The sequence below is a fragment of the Netta rufina genome (genome assembly GCF_964035555.1).
Source record: "Netta rufina genome assembly, chromosome: 1".
Lineage (NCBI taxonomy): Eukaryota > Metazoa > Chordata > Aves > Anseriformes > Anatidae > Netta > Netta rufina.
Genome location: NC_140123.1, coordinates 126,362,667 through 126,381,346, shown reverse-complemented (window position 1 = coordinate 126,381,346; position 18,680 = coordinate 126,362,667). Strand labels below are relative to the sequence as shown.

The window sequence follows — 18,680 nt, the reverse complement described above, 5'->3', positions numbered from 1 at the left end:
GGGACATCCACAGCTTCTCTGGGCAAGCTGTTCCAGTGCCTCACCACCCTCACAGTAAAGAATTTGTTCCTTAGATCTAGACTAGATCTACCCACTTTTAGTTCAAAGCCATTACTCCTTGTCCTACCAAAACACTCCCTGATAAAGTCCCTCTCCTGCCTTCTTGTAGGCCTTCTTTAGGTACTGGAAGGTCACTATAACGTCTTCCCAGAATCTTCTCCAGGCTGAACAACCCCAACTCCCTCAGCCTGTCTCGATAAGGAGAGGTATTCCAGTCCTTTTATCATCCTCATGTCCCTCCTCTGGACTCACTCTAATAGATCCATGTACTTCTTGTGTTGATGCAGCCCAGGATACAGTTGGCTTTCTGGGCTGCAAGCACACGTTGCTGGCTCATGTTGAGCTTGTTGTCAGCCTACACTCACCAGTCCTTATCAGTGCTGCTTTCAATCTATTCTCCACCCAGACCGTTTGTGCTTTGGATTGCCCTGACCTCGGAGCAGGACCTTGCAGTTGGTCTTGTTGAACCTCATGAGGTTCTGACAGGCCCACCCCTCAAGCCTGTCCAGGTCCCTCTGGATGGCGTCCATTCTCTCCAGCATGTAGACCACACCATGCAGCTTGGTGTCATCTGCAGACTTCTCAAATATGATGAAAAGTGACTTAGCAACTACATGTGCCAGTTCCCTCGGGACCCACAGATGCATCTCATCAATTCCCATGGACTTCTATACCTTTGGCTTCCTTAGATGGTCTTGAACCTGCTCTTCTCCTATAGTGTGTGGTTCTTCATTCTCCCAGTCCCTGCCTTTGCCTCTGGGGCTTGGGCTGTGTGGCTGTAGGTCTTGCTGGTATAGACTGAGGCAAAAAAAAGTAATTGTCTTCTCCGTATCTAGATTTCCCATTTTCTTCTGGAGAGGACCCACAGTTTCTCTAGTTTTCATTTTATCACAGATGTACTTACAGTTATCCTCAGTGTTTTGTGTTGAACAGCTGCCACAAACACTTGAGAGGGAACTGTTACTGACAGCAACGACTGTGGGACTGATATTAGAAAGTATATGTGTCAGACTATGGAGTTGGTAAAAGATGTGCTCCTTGTCAATGAGACCTCACTGAAGGTCCCTTGGCAGCTCTCTGGCCGTGCAGGATCTCTGAATCTCAGTGAGATGCTATGTGTGAAAGGAGAGAGTTAGCATTGAAATTGCCAGCATCAGAACAATTAAACTGAATCTGCTGGAGGTAAAATATTTGTGCTTTTTTCATGGCTTGGCTTTCCACTGACCCCAAAGCCTGTCTCTGTGGTTTGTGTTAAGAGATGGGCCACGACAGAAATAAGAACAGAGAGACCAAGAGTGAATAAGAAACAGCGTTTGAACAGAGGGAAATGTAACAAGGAAACAGAGATACTGTGGTGAGGAGGCGGAGGTGCTGTGAGGAGCCTGTGTCTTTTATCCTGGTGGAGAATGCATCACTGGAACATCGTTAATCTCTCAGTAAAACAATGGGTTCAGAATAAGAAATGTGAGAGTGGAGGAGTATAAGGTTCAAATTGGTGGAAACTGAAGAGAACAAATGCCAAGCCTGGAACCTCTGGCAAAACTTGCTCTAATGAGAAAGGAAGTCAGAGGATGTCCAAAATACATGTGCCCATCCAGGGGATTCAAAAGGGGAAGGAACCAGTTGAGCATGCTTTGTCTCTCACCAATGTGAGATAAAGCTGACAGATTCTGTCTCTGGTTTTGTGGACTTCCCTGAATACACAGGTGACATCTGATGAAGTTAGTGCAACTCTTTCGTGCTGAAAGAAGAGAGTCTTGGGAGTTGGCACACAACTGAACAGTGTGTATTTTTTTCTCTTCCACTAAATTGTGGAGCTTGGATCAGAATGGACTCAGAGCTTCCGCTGTCACTGAAAGTGCTTGGCGTAGATATGAAACCTTGAACTGTATTCAAAATGCTTTTTATGTTTATGTTGGCCATACATCCTTCAGGAGATGGTGTTGTCTACTTGTATGCATTGCTAGGGAGGGGATTTGTCTTGAGCAAAGTGACTGGCTTTGGAAGCCATACAGCTGAGCAATTAAGTGCATCTTTTCACTTGGTGTGAAAATTTTAATCATGAAATCCAAAGAAAACAACAAAAAAAGGCTAAAAAGGAGTGTATCATGTAATGTTTTGGTAAGCTGATGTCAGGAAAATTTCTGGAGACTTCAACCCTTACTTTTTGAACTTCTGAAGTTGAACAAATGGGTCTGCTTTGTGTTTGGGGTTTTTTGTTTGTTTATGTAATGTATACATTGTATGTATTTAGCCAACCAGGGCATGGCATATCCACTTTTTTTTTTTTTTTTTTTGTCTAGATAGTTTTTGACATAGACTACATAGACCATGCTCAAATTCATCTTCAGTCCTCCTTTACTGTGGTATTTCTGAGCTTGTCTGACTTGGTGTGTCAGAGCGTTCTCCTCATTCTCTCGTTTATTGAGGCTTTGATGATTCTGTTGCTTTTGATTAATTAAAAAAAAAAACCCTTATTGTTATTTTCTTGCTACCCAGCTGAACATGATGGTACACAAAAATTTTGAACACTGTCATTTAACTAGGGAATCTCAGATGGTAGCTTGTGAACATTCTTTGTGGCTCAGATAATGAAACTATTAAAAAGGTAAACAGTTTTGGAATTAAGGCAGGGGAATGATCTTGCATCCTTAGAAGACATTTGTCTTCTATATGGCTGACTGGAAGTGGCTGTACGATTTGCATTTGCTTTCTGAATGAAAGCTTTTACAGCTCCATTTAATTACTTCAGTCTCCACCATAGGGGTTTATAAGTAGACTGCAATTTATTGTAGTTTTCAAGAGCTGGTAGCTGCCTGCTTAGGTTCAATTGAAAAAGTTTCTGCTCCTACCTAATGGCAGTTTAATAGCCCAAGAATGGTTAAGGATGGAGGGGACAGAGAGGCACAGAGAACTGAAGGCAATTGGCGGAGGTAGTCCTGATGATAAGGAGTAGAAACTGTCCAAGCAACTGGGATTCATAACCCGCAACCTAGTGACTTTATCCTTTTACTTTATCCTTTTACTCATGGTGCCTTTGGCTCCTGCCAGGATATAATTGCTGAGATTTGGGAGACATTGCATTAAACTGCCTGGCTCCAGGAAATGCTCTTTAGAAGTGCAGTTGATCCTTGAGAAGAAATGTCAGTGTTAAAAGTGGCACCGACTGCGAACTCCAAAGCAATGAAACAGCATCTGAGAAAATTTCAGCTCCAATGCTCAGTAATGAGTAGATAATGCATCACTGCTTTGCTTTGTGTAGCCTTTCATACAGACTGAATCACTGTATGCATGCTTCAGGAAGTTAAATAACGCTTTCAAAATTAATGACATCAGCAGGAGAAGGAAATTAGGAGATGAAGACACAGACAGGCAAGAGGACAGTTTCTGAGGAGAACTGGAAAGTGATAGAGAGTTAATGAACCAAACAGAAACTGGAGCTGTTGTTTCAGAAGCGTTTGGAGAAAAGGTTTCTATCTCCAACATTAGTAGAAATCAAGCACATGATCAATTCACCTTTTAAGATAAACTTGAAGTAAAACTCCTCCTCACTGAGTACTTTTTTGTTGCTGTTTCTTTAGTATAGCTTCATTTTTCTAGAGAGGAGGATTTCTAACTCATGGATGGGATATGTTTGTCAACACAGGTTCTGAGTCTGCTTCTCCACGTGGCACCTTGGAGCTTCTAGCTGGCACCATTACCTCCAACGAGTGGAGCTCTCCCACCTCCCCTGAGGGGAGCAACGACTCAGGGGGCAGCGAGGCCTTGGACAAACCAATTGACAATGATGCTGAGGGTGTATGGAGTCCGGACATTGAGCAGAGCTTCCAGGAAGCGCTAGCCATCTACCCACCATGTGGACGGCGGAAGATTATCTTGTCAGACGAAGGCAAGATGTATGGTAAGGAGAAAGAAAGAACACGTCACCAAATTTCAGGCAGCCTACCCTGTGCAAGTCAGTTCTACCACTCATGTTCTGAATGAATTCTTTCTTTTCAAGTTACCCCAAATTGATGCAGTTGGTCACTTCAAGTTGTATTTAGGAAAATTCACAAAGGTTTTAGTTAGCATAAGATTTTAACATCTGTATACGCATATGTGAAAATCAGAAAGAATTAGAGATTGGATGCCAGGGGAATCCAATTGGATGCCTTACTGATTTTCAGGGGAAAATCAGTAAGGTAGCTCCCAGAGTTGGTCATGCTGTTGAATTAAATTTTGGGAAGATGGCTCCATGAAGTGACTAAGTCTATCTTTTAAGGTATCTCTCACTGCTGTCCCCAACATTCTTGTTATTCTAACAGGTAAAGGCTTGTGTGTCTGTTGCTACGAGACAGAAATTCAGCTCCTGAACCTCCCACTGATCCTGGTGGTGGTGTGCAAGCAGCTACAGTTAGTTTTCTAGTTACACTTTTGTGATCTTCAGAAGGACAGAAAACAGACTCTTTTGGATGCACCCTTTCATTGTAGCTAGCCATCTTTCAGTTCTGGCATGAATGCCTTTCACCAGTGAGTTGTTCTCAGCTAGCTAGCTAGTTACCCAGTCCTGAACACAGAATTGCTGGCTTGCAGTTGCAGCAGAAGTCAACTTCTTAGGTAGTAGACATGATTTTGAATTAATCTTTTGACCCATTCCACAGTTAAGCAATATTTCTTGTTTTTTGTCCACAAAAAAAAACAAGTCCAACCTGCATTCTCTACCTCAGAGTTTTGGAAGGAGTCACCTGGTACTTCTATGACTAAAAAGCAATGGTCAGGTTGAGAGTGCATAGTTGTTTTTAGTTAAAAGTCCAAGCTTAAAACTGTGCGCTAGCAAGGATCTTATGTAAGTCAGACCTCTCACTGCCCAGTCAGTGTTTTTTTTTTCCCTTTACAATTGAATCTGTTTCTCTTTGCACACATGGGAGTGCCCTGCCCTGAAGTTTCATATGGAACACTTCACAAGTCATTCTGTAGATTTCTGTCCACCCATCGGGCCATTGTTCTTTGAACTAGGGATTAGATTACCCTCATTAAGGGGGCAGGGGTGGGATTTTGTTTACACAGCTTTATCTGCAATTCATGTTTTTAATGGTTACATGCATCAGTATATCTGTAACAGAGCAATGTATGTTGAATAAGACTGATCACCCTAAATTGCAATAAGTGTCAATATTCAGATGTAGACATCCATTCTTGCCCTATGTTGGCACTAATACTGTTATGGTTATGCCATGGAACTGCCCAAGGAACTGATCCGTAATACTAACACAAAGAAAAAGGGTGAAAAAGTGAACTTCAGTTTACATAGGGCTGATGGTATGTTTCATTGCCCAGCCACACAATTGCTTGTGCTGATATTTAGAGAAGGGATGATGGGAATGGGAATGAGGATCTGTAACTAAGGTGAGCATAGGACTGCTTCTAAAATCTTACTTGAAAATCTATCCCATGGTGCTTTATGGTAATGAAACATAGGTTAGAGACATGTTCCTTGCTGCTGTAAGTCTGTGCTACTTTTCATGACAGCTGACTTTTAAAATTACTGGTGAACGTGTTGTGTTTAAAGACTGTCTTCATTCACTAATCATTCTGTGCATAGCCTTTGAACTACTTCAGCTTTGGGGTTAATATGTCAGAGCAGGGAGTGAAATGGACTGGAAAAGAAATGAGAGAGCAAAAGTAAAAGTGAAGTAGAATGAACTACAGAAGCAAATGAAAATTAGCTGGAATTTTGTGGAAAGTCCCTTACTGCACTGGTGAGTTGGAGAAGGTAAATAACCTACTTGCAGGGTAAAAAGTTTAGGCTCAGCTCTGGGAGATGAAATGAACAAATTTTCTTCAACCCCTCGCTCATTACTCCAAATAGGACAGTGTCCCTGCTTGCCTTCAGTGCACCTGTTCCCAGCATGGATAGTTAGTTCAATGAACTCCTGACAGACGCCTAGGCTCAGATTTATGCCCTCCTTTGCTTACTAGTCTCTAGGATCCATGCCAAAGAAGCAGGGCGCAGCCTGGGATCTATAGAAAGATATGACCGGGCAGGGAGAACAAATATAGTCCCTGATTTCATCTTCTCAATGCTTATGAGCCAGGTCCCAGAACAGGACAAGCTGTAGGTGGAGCAGGACCTGCCTCCAAGGGAAGGTTGTTTAGCTGTCCTATGACTGGTTTGCACATAACACTTCTCAAGTCTCATTCAGTAAGTTACAGAGAAGCGCATATGCACCTTTTTTTTGAAAAATGTGAAACACAGAATGATAGAATATCCCAAGTTGGAAGGGATCCACAAGGATCATAGAGTCCGACTTCTGGCTCCACACAAACATTTTCATTGTTTCCCAGTAAGAACTGGGTTGGTACTATTCTGGATGGTGTACTGTCGTGGTACTATTCTGCATGATGTTTCATTTCCAAGGATCTCTTCTGTGTGTGATTTATATAGTTTTCACCTGGTGGGAGGCAATTTGTTATCAGTTTTAAATTAGTAGCTATTACCAGTGAACACGTTGAACAAGCTAAAGTGCACCAGGCCATTATGAAGAACTTGTGCTGTTTTGTTTGAAAACATTTAAAATTGCACCAAAATGTGCAGTTCAGCTTATACACTGGCCTCATGGTCATGTTCCCTACCCTCTTCAGAATTCACATGCTTTTTGTAGCTCTTCAGGTGACATTCCACTTATTGCTGCTGTATGGAATCCATCATGTGGACATGATTCCTGCTTCACCTGCAAGCCAGTCAAGTTCTTGATGCCTTTGCCATTTTCTTTTCTTTCATTATCTTTTTACCTCCTAGACATGTTGTACTGCCATAGGCAGCATCCTGATTGGATAAGCTTATACCACAACACTGCTTACAATGCAAGCCCTCGCTCTCCCTACCAATAGTCTCTGCTTACCACCTGCTTGAGGCATGAAAAGCTGTGTTGTCATATATGGGATCCTGTTATGTTGATCTTTCTATTCACTTTAGTATCAGTGAGTCCAGTACACCCATTAACTGGCTGATCTGCTGCCTTCTGGTACCACCAAGGTCTTGCAAGGATAACTCTCATAATAGTGCTTCCTACTAGAATAACACGGGAGTACAGTATTACAGATCTGGCTTTTACATTGTCCATCTGTTTTTATGTGGGAGAAATAATACCTATATCATTTATCCCAAATAAACAATCACATAGTTCAGTGTTACAGTCATTATTTCCTGGTATCTTCGGTATTGGTCTAGAGAAAGAGGAGAGAAAAACATTAGTACCTTTGTGTGATTTGCATGAGGATCCTTAAGAGTGAGAGTCTCCCAACACTAATGAGCATGGAGAAATAAAAAGTAACTAGCAAAGTGAGATTTAGTTTAACAAAACACTGCTGAGCGGGCTTAGCCAAACAAACTTCTGAACACTGAACAAACATCTGGCTTAGAGCACCTTTTTGTAACATGAGCTGGAATCGGCCACTGTTCTGAAGGAGGCAGTAGTTCAGCAGATAGCTTTCAAATGGCTCAGTAACTTCTGTGCTGAGCAGGGTGGAGCAGATAGCTGAGGGCGCTCATCTCTCAGTCCGGTGCCATCTGTTTGTTTCTTAAAGTCCTGATATGGCAAAGAGCAAATATCAAAAGATGCTCAAAACTCAGTCTGAGTGACAAGAGAAACATAATTAACCATGTTAATAGTTAAAAACCTAGAAGAGGCAGTGAACTGCAAAGATTTGAACTTGCAATATGAAATAAGCTGCTATAAAACGTCATTCTGATGCTGAAAACCTCCACATCTCAGGTAGTTCTTCCTACCCCTGTTCTGAAGTGTCTAGGTAAATTGTAGAATATAGTCTTCATTTCAAAGGGACATGTTACCAGTTAATATTTTTTCCCCAACCTCAGAAATTAATCTAGTAAATCTGAAAAGCAAACAAACCCAAAGAAACAAAACATATACTGCCTGTCCCCGTTCAAAAACAATTTTCCTCCATGAGTGGAAGGAGGAATATTACAGCTATTACAATTGTAGAAACCTTCAAGACCTTTAATGCTTTCAAGGTCTTAATACTTTCTTCTATAGCTAGTTCAGAGTCTCGCCTGATATTGTTTCAGTCAAAGCAATTGGAATATGCTGAGGATACACTCAGTTGCCACTGAACTGCCTGGCCCAGGTAACTGCAAAACTTGGATTTGAGCTGTGATATCTGTCAGGGAAAAAAACTAATGCAGTTCCTATTCCTTCCATTATCTTGACCTAATGAACCATAGAATGTCCCTTTATCCCACAGTTTTGGTAACAGAATGGAATCTTCCATTGTAGATACTAGAAGGTAGACAAAACGTAGTTTCTGTCAGGATGCAGACTTTTCCATCTTCTGTTCTTTTTCTGGGGATATGTATGATGTTTTTGGAGTTGCTTAATAACAAGGCTTAGTTTCACTGAGTCAGTTTTCCACTTTGCTTATGTGTAGTTCTAGTTCTTTGTTGTTAACTAGGTGGAACCAGGTTTCTGGAGACTTTTGCAACAAATAAAACTTCTGCTGGAGTTTGTCAAGTTTCTCCTTCCATCTCCTTTCTAAGCAGAATTTAGTTTTCTTAATATTAAATTATATGTCAGTTTAACTGCTCATTTTTCTATGTGAACATAAAAACAACTTTTTTTTTCTATGTATTACAAGCACTTCCTGAGTATTGAGGTATTTACCACTTTTGAAATGTCTACCAACTAGGAAACTGCTTGCAATTGCAATTAATATAACTGATAACACTGGCTGTGGCATTTTTCCTTAACGTGCTTGGTGAACAGAAATAAATTAGTAGTTTTATTGTGCCCTACATGTTATCTAAATGACTGTGAGTACTTTCTTTTTCTTCATTCTGCTGTTTAAACAACGGGCATTTCCTTTTCATGTCCCTTTGTGATTTTAGCAATTTTGTAGTCCCATTTTTATACGTCAGGCCTAAAACTAAGTATGTTTTGTGGAATCGAGATTTTCCCACTGTATCTGTCTGCAGCCACAGAGCTTTTCTCATGTTGATGTAACTTCCTTCATTAGCAACAGTGCACTGCTTTTTTTGGCTCTTCCTTTGGCTTTTTCATTTCTAAATTTCGAATGTTTAGTAATTCTCCAAGATAGAGCTAATCTGTAGCAGTTTACTGTCAGCAGTGTAATTCTTTGTTATAAATTGCACAGAGTTTAAATCATTCCTGGTTTAGTAAGCCAGTCATGTGCTTTGTAGTTGGGTCCACTCCTTCTGTCTTGTTACCTGAGAGATGGTTTCAATTTAATTTGTCAGCCTTTTCCTTTGTTTCAAGTCACTGCTTTATTTTCTGCTGTGCTTCTGGGTAACTATGTGTTTCCAGTTGTTTTCTGAAAAGTTTAGTAGAAAGCCCTAGTGTTTCTTTCCATTTTAAAAAACACTATTCCTTCACAATTGAATCCAAATATTTGCTAGTATGCTCTTAGATAAATCTGCTCTTAAATAAAGAAAACGTTTGTTTATAACTTCAGTTTCAATCCAAAACCTGGGAACAAAATCAGATGTGGAAAATGAAAATTAATCAAGTCCAGTGGCTTGGGTTTCTTTTTGCCTGAAAACAAGAACATGTAAATCTCTTCTGGCCAGGCTTTTGCAAACACATTACCAGAAGGATCTCAAAAACATGGATTGAGTTCTAAGAAGAGCAATGAGCATACCAGACTTAACACTGAACTCTGGGAGTTGAAGGGACTGATTTAGGAGGAAAGATTAAAGTAGCTAAATATACATAGCTTGGCTAAGTGATGACTGAATGGTGGGGGGTGGGGTGGACACATAATAACAGTCTAAAAATATTTGAAGGGTGTTAACATTTAGGGGAGAGAGAGGGATTTTATGTGGAACATGTGAGCATGACTAGGATTAATGGTAGAGAAAAAAGGAATATAGGATGGATATCAGAAGAAGTTTCATGATAGCACAGTGTTCAGTACTGAGAGATCTCTTACATAAGGAGATAGAATAGAAAAGCTGTTATTTGAGATTTTTAAAATTGTATCAGATAAAACTATTAAGAAATGTATTTGTAAAACTAGTGCTAAAGTATACCCTGGTGTAGCAGAGTTTTGTATAAATGAGACTGATTACAGATTGGATATAATTTTATACGGCATTGTAATAGAGGAAATAGAAAACTGTGGCCATTAGTTGGTGATTAAATATTGCTTTCCACTTTGAATATCTGTGGATTTTTTTCAAAATTGTTAGTAATATGTTACATACTGTTTGTGGGTTCATTTGAACCAAAAAAGTTAATTAGACCAATGAAGGCACAGACTTCTCAAGCTTGCAACAGGAAAAGCAAACTTCAAGATAAATACAAGGAATGCTTTCGCAGAATGTCTTAATTCTGTTGATTATTGAGGGGGATGATAGCATTTCTCAAGCAAGGATTTGCATCTACAAAGAGCTGATGAGCATCAATGCACAGATTGCACAGGAAAAAATTAGCCTTTTTTCTTCTACAGTGCAAGTAAATAAAATCTGTCACATGAATGAAGTCTCCCTTAAAGGTGTGTCTTAAAGCTGGAGGGCAGGGGTGATGTAAAACTTAGCAAAGCTTTATGTAATTGCATATCAAAACATCCCTGTGCATTTGTTAAGCAAAATGAAGACAAGTCAACATAGCCTTTTGAGGTTCCAGCGCCTTAAGGGGTGGCCCAAAAAGGAAGGAAAGATGCTTGATCAGAAAAATACTATTACAGCTATAAGATGAGGAAGCATTCTCATTTGTACAGGATCCAGCTAATGAACACAGGAGAACTAGGACTGTGTGTTGGTTTTAACAGTTGCTCATTAGCTAATCCATAACAAACCCTGTATTGTCTGTGTACAGCAAAGATCTGGGCAGCAAAACTGTGAAGGCTGTGTGTAATTTGTACCCAAACAGATGGTCTCACAAGTCTATTGGTCACTGGCAGAGCAGACTTAAACCTCTGGCCTGGGTGCACCTGCTGCTGAAGGGTACATAGCAGCTGTTCCTCATTTTTGTCACCTTGAACTTCTGACCCATCCTCTGGGTACTCCTTCAAATTCTCTGGAGCTTATTGCATGCATGCATACAGACACAGTCTTGCTCTATCCCTAGCTTTTTGAACAGGAAATGTCACTGTTTTCATTGAAAACCTTCCACCGAAAATGTCTTTAAGAATCACTCTCTTCCCCAGAGCATGATTTGCGCAGTAATCACAAATCCCTTTTCAGGAACTTGGTGTCTACAGACTGGAATGCCAGTCGTGTAACCAGCTCTTGATTAAATAACACAATAGGAATAACCCAAACTGTTGACTAGAAGTGCATGGGGCATAGGCCTACTTCTAATCACAGTGGTGTTACAGGGAAACACATGTGTGAGTGTGTTATTTAGCACAATGGTATCTGGAACCTTCACTGGAGTTTCTAAGCTTTTCTTCAACATGAGCAGTGTGTCATCATCTTTACTTGTAGAACTATTTAAAAAAAAACAAAAAACTTCAAAGCTTATCTCCTCTCTTTCTAGGCATGGAGAAAGAGCCAACTCTAATTAAGCTGTTCATGACTAGCCTGATATTTTTATGGCTAAAACTGGAGGAAAGTGATTCTAGATACAACAACCTTTGTCTACAAAATAAATGAAACACATAGATATTTGTGAATTTCCTTCTAGATCCACGTGCATTTTTAAGTATTCCTTGCAGCTTAAATAGCTTTGTCAGCCTCCTGTTCCTGCTTTTGTGCCAGTGCCTGAATCCTGGTTGCCAGCTATCAGGTTACATTATAAACTGTAAGGGAACATGTGTTTAAATAATGTAGAACAGAACTGCTCCAGTGTTAGGTGCAAAAAGAAAGAGGGGGAAAAATCACAAGTCACTGTAAAGAAATGTTATGAACTTGGCACAATTTAGCTATTATCCATACCAGATTCTGGGTAGCTACCCAGAACAAAGTTCACAGAACAAAGCCTTAATTTCTGTGAAGCTTTTCTGTCCACATTCTCTTATGACCAGCAATGATCAGTTCTTAATTTTCACCTCTTAGAGAATGTGTTGACCTGATCTATGGAATAATCTGGTGAGAGGGAGTTAAGGAAAAAGGCAAATGCATTTTCAGGAAGAGTCAGCCATTCAGTTAGGCTCAGCTTCCCATAAAGCTATAACCTGATGTCTTAGAGTAATCTTCCGCATACAAAGAAGGACTGGGTCCTGGTGTTCAGGTTAGTGAAGCAGTCAGAACACAAGAGCTAAACTAGACCAGACCAAATGCCTAGAGAACTGAATAGTCCTGTGTTGGTCATGCAGCAACTGGCTGAATGGATCTCACAGATCCCTTTTAGCTCTGATTTCTGTCATGGCTGGAACTTTGAATATTTGATTAGCGTGCCATCAGGGCACATGCTCAAGAATGGCACTTGGGCAGAAATCTTCAAGAAACAGTGTACTGTTGGTGCCAACAGAGGCAGTTGAGTGAAAAAGCAGGAGGACAAGATGTGCTGAAGTTTTGGTATCCTTTGAGGCAGTATCACTGAGGACTACTGAGAGTTGCTTTCAGATGCCCTTCAGCTATTGGAAGTTACTGAAACAGGTGGGCAAAACATTAATTGACCTAAAAGAGAGTTTAGCATATGTCTGATTGTGTAATGTAGAACTTGGATTCATGGGAACTAGAGGATGTTGTTATAGTTAAGCATAGGTTTCAGTGCTACCCTCAATGGTCATGCTTTCCTAACAACGTGGGCCTTAGTGAGGAAAATATTCTTGTGCCTGTACAACATTGTCATTCTCAGATGACCTATGAGAATGAAAGTCTGACATGCCTTTCCATGCGTGATTTTTACTGGCTCTTTTGTGTATTACCTGATGCCATGCTTTGTGGCATATTCAAGACTCATTACTCCATGTAGCTGCTTTGGTGTGATTTTGGGATTTCCCAGACAAAGTCAGTCTAAACAATTTATTTAAGATTCTCATCAGTCTTGGTTCCTGCCTACTTACTGGATCAGCTTACATTTCTATGTCCTGATGCGATAATGTGGGAAAACAAAGCTGATGAGGCTGTTCAACTGATGCACTGAAAAACACTGTACTCAAGGCTGAGGGTTGGTGCAGAACTGCATAGCCTGGAGCTTCCCATTAGGGTAATGGTGAAGGATTGCTACATAGATGCATTGCTGCACTCCTTTCCAAGGAATAACCTCCCATACCTTTGGGGCAGTAATTAGGAGTTACTTTAATTCTGTCTTCAAACAAATGAATAAAGGACAGGAAGAGCATTGCCCATACTCTTACCAGTCCATGTTCTACAGTTAGGTGGAATACAATTCCAAGCTGCAGTTTCCCTGCTGGCAAAATTGTTTTAAGAAGTTCTACTCTGATTCTTACTCTATTCTATCTACTGTGCCAGCACTGTGGTCCACAGGGCCACAAAAGGAACTGACTGAAAGGAAAACAAAACAGAAAAACAGAAACCCAGAACTAACCAACGAACCAACCAACAATCCCTATTCCCAACCCTACTGCCGCAAAAAAACAACCGAACCCAAACAAACAAACAAAACCAAATACCATACACCAAATAAACAAAACCAACAAAATCCAAGGGGGGTGCTTATTTTTTAATTTTGGCAATTAGAGTAGTATATGTCTGCTCTCCCTTCCATCCTCCTTATTTCAGAAATTTAGTTGGAATCACTGCACACAGGAGATAATGAAATACTTTATGGGCAGAAATGACCAGCTGAGGAAAAGGGAAGCTCTTCAAGTTGAATGAAGAATTTGTTGCTGTAACTACTCACAAGGTGACTGACTTTTCACCTATCTCCACTCATTATTTGGAACCAATAAGAAGCTACCCAAACCCTGCAGACTCTGTAATTATTAACCCTCATTCATGTACCTTGCATGAAACATCTTAAACTGGCCATCAAGGAAGAGCAGTTTCTGAATGCAGTTAGCCCTTTTTGTGTTTCTAGGTTTGGGTTTAATTTATACAGTGAAAAAGAGAATTGCTCTTCTCAGGAAGACTTTTTATGTGAGACAGTTTCATTTTTTAGATCGGTTATTAAATGAAACACTTGAGTTTTATGACCATAAGCAAATTTTCCCTTATATGAGGGGATGAAATAATATTTTGTCACCTTTGCAAAGTACATTTAGATTCAGGGTTGAAAAGTGCAGCATCTTCTTTCCAAACAAGTGTATGTCTAATGAAGAGATGCTGGTCTAGCTTAACTAACATGTTCTGCCCCAGCAAATAAAGCTTTAACTTCTTTAAAAGTCTTCTTAACAGCTTTAAAACTTCTTTAACCGGGTTGTTGCACTCAAAGAGTCAACAACTCAGTGTCCAGGTGGAAACAAGTGGCAAACCTGAGGAGACAGTATTGGGAATGACACTATTTAACGTCTTTGTCGGTGATACGGAAAAGTGAGATTGAGTGTACCCTCAAAAAGTTTGCCAATGTCACCATGCTGTGTGGTATGGTTGACATACTGGAAAGAATGGATGCCATCCAGAGGGACCTGGACAGGCTTGAGGGGTGGGCCTGTGAGAATCTCATGAGGTTCAACAAGACCAACTGCAAGGTCTTGCACTGAGGCCAGGGCAATCCAAAACACAAGTAGGGAGAAGAATGCATTGTAAGCAGCACTGGTAAGAAGGACTGGCGGGTATTGGTTGACAGCAAGCTCAACATGAGCCAGCAACGTGTGCTTGAAGCCCAGAAAGCCAACTGTATCCTGGGCTGCATCAAAAGGAGCATGGCCAGCAGGTTGAGGAAGGTGAATCTTCCCCTCTACTCTGCTCTCAGGAGACCCTACCTGGAGTAATGCGTTCAGCTCTGGGGACCCCAACAAAAGAAGGATATGGGCCTATTAGAACGAGTCCAGACGAGGGACATGAGAATGATCAAAGGACTGGAATACCTCTCCGTATCGAGACAGGCTGAGGGAGTTGGGGTTGTTCAGCCTGGAGAAGATTCTTGGGTGACCTTATAGTGACCTTCCAGTACCTAAAGAAGGCCTACAAGAAGGCAGGAGAGGGACTTTATCAGGGAGTGTTTTGATAGGACAAGGAGTAATGGCTTTGAACTAAAAGTGGGTAGATCTAGTCTAGATCTAAGGAACAAATTCTTTACTGTGAAGGTGGTGAGGCAATAGAACAGGTTGCCCAGAGAAGCTGTGGATGTCCCATCCCCAGAAGTGTTTAAGACCAGGTTGGATGGGGCTTTGAGCAACCTAGTCTAGTGGGAGGTGTCCCTGCCCATGGCAGGGGGGTTGGAACTGGATGGTCTTTAAGGTCCCTTCCAGCCCAAACCATTCAAAGATTCTATGATTTTGCTTCATTTCAGAGGATGAAGGAGCTGAGCAATTTGCACAGTCAAATAATGAAAACAGATATGTCAAGACAGAGCTTAAGATGATGTGGTACTAAGCACTTCATAAAAATGCTTGCATTTATATGATTTTTTTGATTTTTTTTTTTCAGAAGGACTAGCTCAGCTTTTTTTCTTGAGTTTTCATCTCAAAATTTTATTGCAGGAACTGCAATGATCTCAGAGATTTTTCTCATGGAAGGTTAAAACAGAAAATTAAAGAATGATAGGAGTGATGAAACTCATCTCACAGCTGGATATAAAGTTCTCTGGTATGTGTAACTGTGCTACAGGAACTCAAACTTGACTGCTAAGCACTGTAATTCTGCAGTGGCAGGGGAGAGATGTCTTCATAGTATAGACCAGTGCGCTGCAGTAAACTACTATGTTTTTCTATGGTCTGTTTCATGCAAAGGGTCTCAGTATGATGATCACAACTATGTATTAATTTTTTTTCTTGCTTCCTGAGTATGTCTGGATTCAGTATAGAAGTTAGGAAGAAAAATACAGGCTGTTAAGAATTGTGAAAGAAATTTGATCAGAGTTAAGTTTGTTAATATATCATTTAAAGAGTTGTCTGCAACTCTTGTCTCAAAATGAACATGCCACTCTTGAGATTGTACACTGTTATTGGGGCCACTTGCCACATGGATTTGCCACAGCTGCAGTCCAGATTAATGGGAAGAACAAGACACCATGCTGCATTATTTGCTCAGTATATTTAATTTATAGTTACTGTTGAAGACTACAGAACAATGAAGAGCAGACATCAGAGTTTAGAGATTAATGGTTGGGAAGTTGAGGATGTAGGGTCTCAGGGAGGGGTGAATAGAAAGATTGTTACCACATTTTTCTTTTTTTATTAACTTTGGGGATAGCCTTAACTCTGGTATTGGAATTATGAGTAGAAGCAAGAGCGGAAGCAAAGGGGGGGTGAAATTGAGCCTTTCAAAGAGCCTGGGTGCTGAACATCATCGCTGTATTATATATGTGATATACGAAGACAAAATTCAGAAAGAGGGTGAGAAGGAACTGTAGAAGAGATAGAGTTCAAAGTCTAAAATTTCATAGACAAGTTCACTAATTAGGAGATTTTAAGGTTGAAAACAAGCAAGCTAAGGAATCAAGAAAGATGTGACATTAATGATTGCCAGCAGTCAAGGAAGATAGGAAGGGGTGAAGGGAACCCAGGCCAGAAAGGGAAAAGTCACATGCTGCATTTTATCTGGCTTTGGACAAGTTAGGCTGGGAAACTGGAAAGCTAGCAGAAGATTCTCACCAAGTCTTGGGTAGGAAAAAATGATTTGTGTCAGAGGGATCTAATAAAATCAGCATAAAAACTAATGTTAAGGATGATATCAGTAAGAGTTGAGTGTGCATCTTGCTGAGAAGATGGGATTAGCCAACAGAAAGACAAAAATGTGGTTTTGAAATATGCAGCCCTGTTTGTGGAAAAGGTGATGCCCAGGAAGGCATTTAGGGTAGATGGGAGGAGGAAGCAATGCATTGAGTGGCAGAAAATAAGGCTGTACAAGGAAGTAGGGACCAGGGCAGAGGCCAGTGTCAGTTAATCCCATATTGTACATGCTCTCATGAACATTATATGGTTTTGTATTAAGTGTCATTCTGTAGTAACTTGCTGGATGTTTAGTTTTGTGTCATATTCACAGAATCACAAAATCATTGAATAGGTTAGGTTGGAAGGAACCTTAACGTTCATCTAGTTTCGGCCTCCCCCACTGCCCCCATCATGGGCAGAGATGCCACCCACTAGATCACGTTGCCCAGGGCCTTATCCAACCTTATCTTGAACACTTCCAGGGATGGGGCATCCACAGCTTCTCTTGGAAACCTGTTCCAGTGCCTCACCACCCTGAGAGAAGAATTTTCTCCTAACCTCTAATCTAAATATCCCCTCTTTTAGTTTGAAGTCATTCCTCCTTGTCCTGTCATTGTCTGCCTGAACAAAATGTTGCTCTCCATCTTTTTTTATAAGCCTCCTTTAAGTATTGAAAAGCTGCAATAAGTTTACCCAGAGCCTTCTCTTCTTCAGGCTGAATATCCCCAGCTCTCTCATTCTTTCTTCATAGGAGAGGTGCTCCAGCCCCTTGATCATCTTCGTGTCCTTACTCTGGACCTGTTCTAACAGATTCACATTCTTCTTGTGAATTCTGAAATGATAGTTGAGATGGCTTTCTTGACCTTGCTTTGATTAACCTTTCACTGGATACACCTGGATAGTTGCTTTTTTAGATCTCTTGTCTTTGCTGCACTTCACAGGTAGGTAGGTACACACAGTAGCTTTTGGAACAGAACAGAACAGGTATCACTATCAAGAAGCAGATACTTTCATGTAGTTTCCTTCTGGAAGGATTTTGCAGAAATCACAATGAGTTCTTTGCTCTCATCCATCACAGAAGAGTGTTTTTAGTTCTCCTACCTGTCTTTGAAAATAGGTGTGCAAGAAATATCAAGGCTTAAAGAGAAACCTTTTCCGCCTCTTGTACAAGCAGTAATATACTAGTACTAGCAGAAAGCCAGCATGAAGCTTTGAGGTGGGCTTGGAAATGCTTTCTGTCTGTGGAATTGCCGTCATTTTTTCCCCCTCTCCCTTGGATGTAGACACTTCTCTCCTCTGACACTGAAAGGCTCACAACTGTAGAAAGAATGGAGAATCAAAAAGTCATTTTACTCACTTCTGTTAGCAGTGTCTTCCTGGTAGCTGCTGAAATGCACAGTTTTGCAATTCAGTGTGAGAGCGAGTGTGAGTTAAATTGATGTCATCAGAAATTTATTTGTGAGGAGTGAGAAGTAAAGAACATGAGAGAGTATCTCTTTACTTCTCTCTCTCTCTCTCTCTCTCTTTTTCATGTCATGCTTACAAGGGGAAGGCTTCAGGGGAGGATAAAGAGCTTTTGGGTCCTGGGCTGCAGTTGGTATGTTGGCTAGAGCTTCATGAAACCCAATGCGTGGTTTCGACAGAGGAGGCACAACTGTTGGCAGGTTCTGGTGACCATGGCAGGCCTCAGCAAGAGTTATTCTAAGAACACAACATATGATCAGATTACTGAGGGACACTTTACACGGCTCTAAAAAATGAACCATCCAATGTTTTATGACAGCTCTGCCTGTTGTGGCCAAGTGAGGAGTGCTACCCTTTGCTTACCCAACAGCCAGAGCTGTGAAACAAATAAAATGCTTGCCATAGGCTATGAGCCTTCAGACTTTCAGTAGAGTAACACCTGCTTACATCTAACTTCTGATAAACAAAAGACACTT

The 18,680-nt window shown here is 40.8% G+C and overlaps 1 protein-coding gene across 2 annotated transcripts in view; it reads left to right on the top strand.

Moving 5' to 3' along the window:
* The first annotated feature begins 3,817 nt into the window (after nt 1-3,817).
* The window catches only part of TEAD4 (TEA domain transcription factor 4), a 46,156-nt gene continuing 31,293 nt past the window's right edge, over nt 3,818-18,680 (top strand). For both annotated transcript variants that reach the window (XM_084297733.1, XM_084297734.1), the window contains exon 1: nt 3,818-3,961. In XM_084297733.1, the coding sequence (XP_084153859.1) occupies nt 3,955-3,961 (7 nt within the window). In that variant the 5' untranslated portion in view covers nt 3,818-3,954. The remainder of the gene's footprint in view (nt 3,962-18,680) is intronic.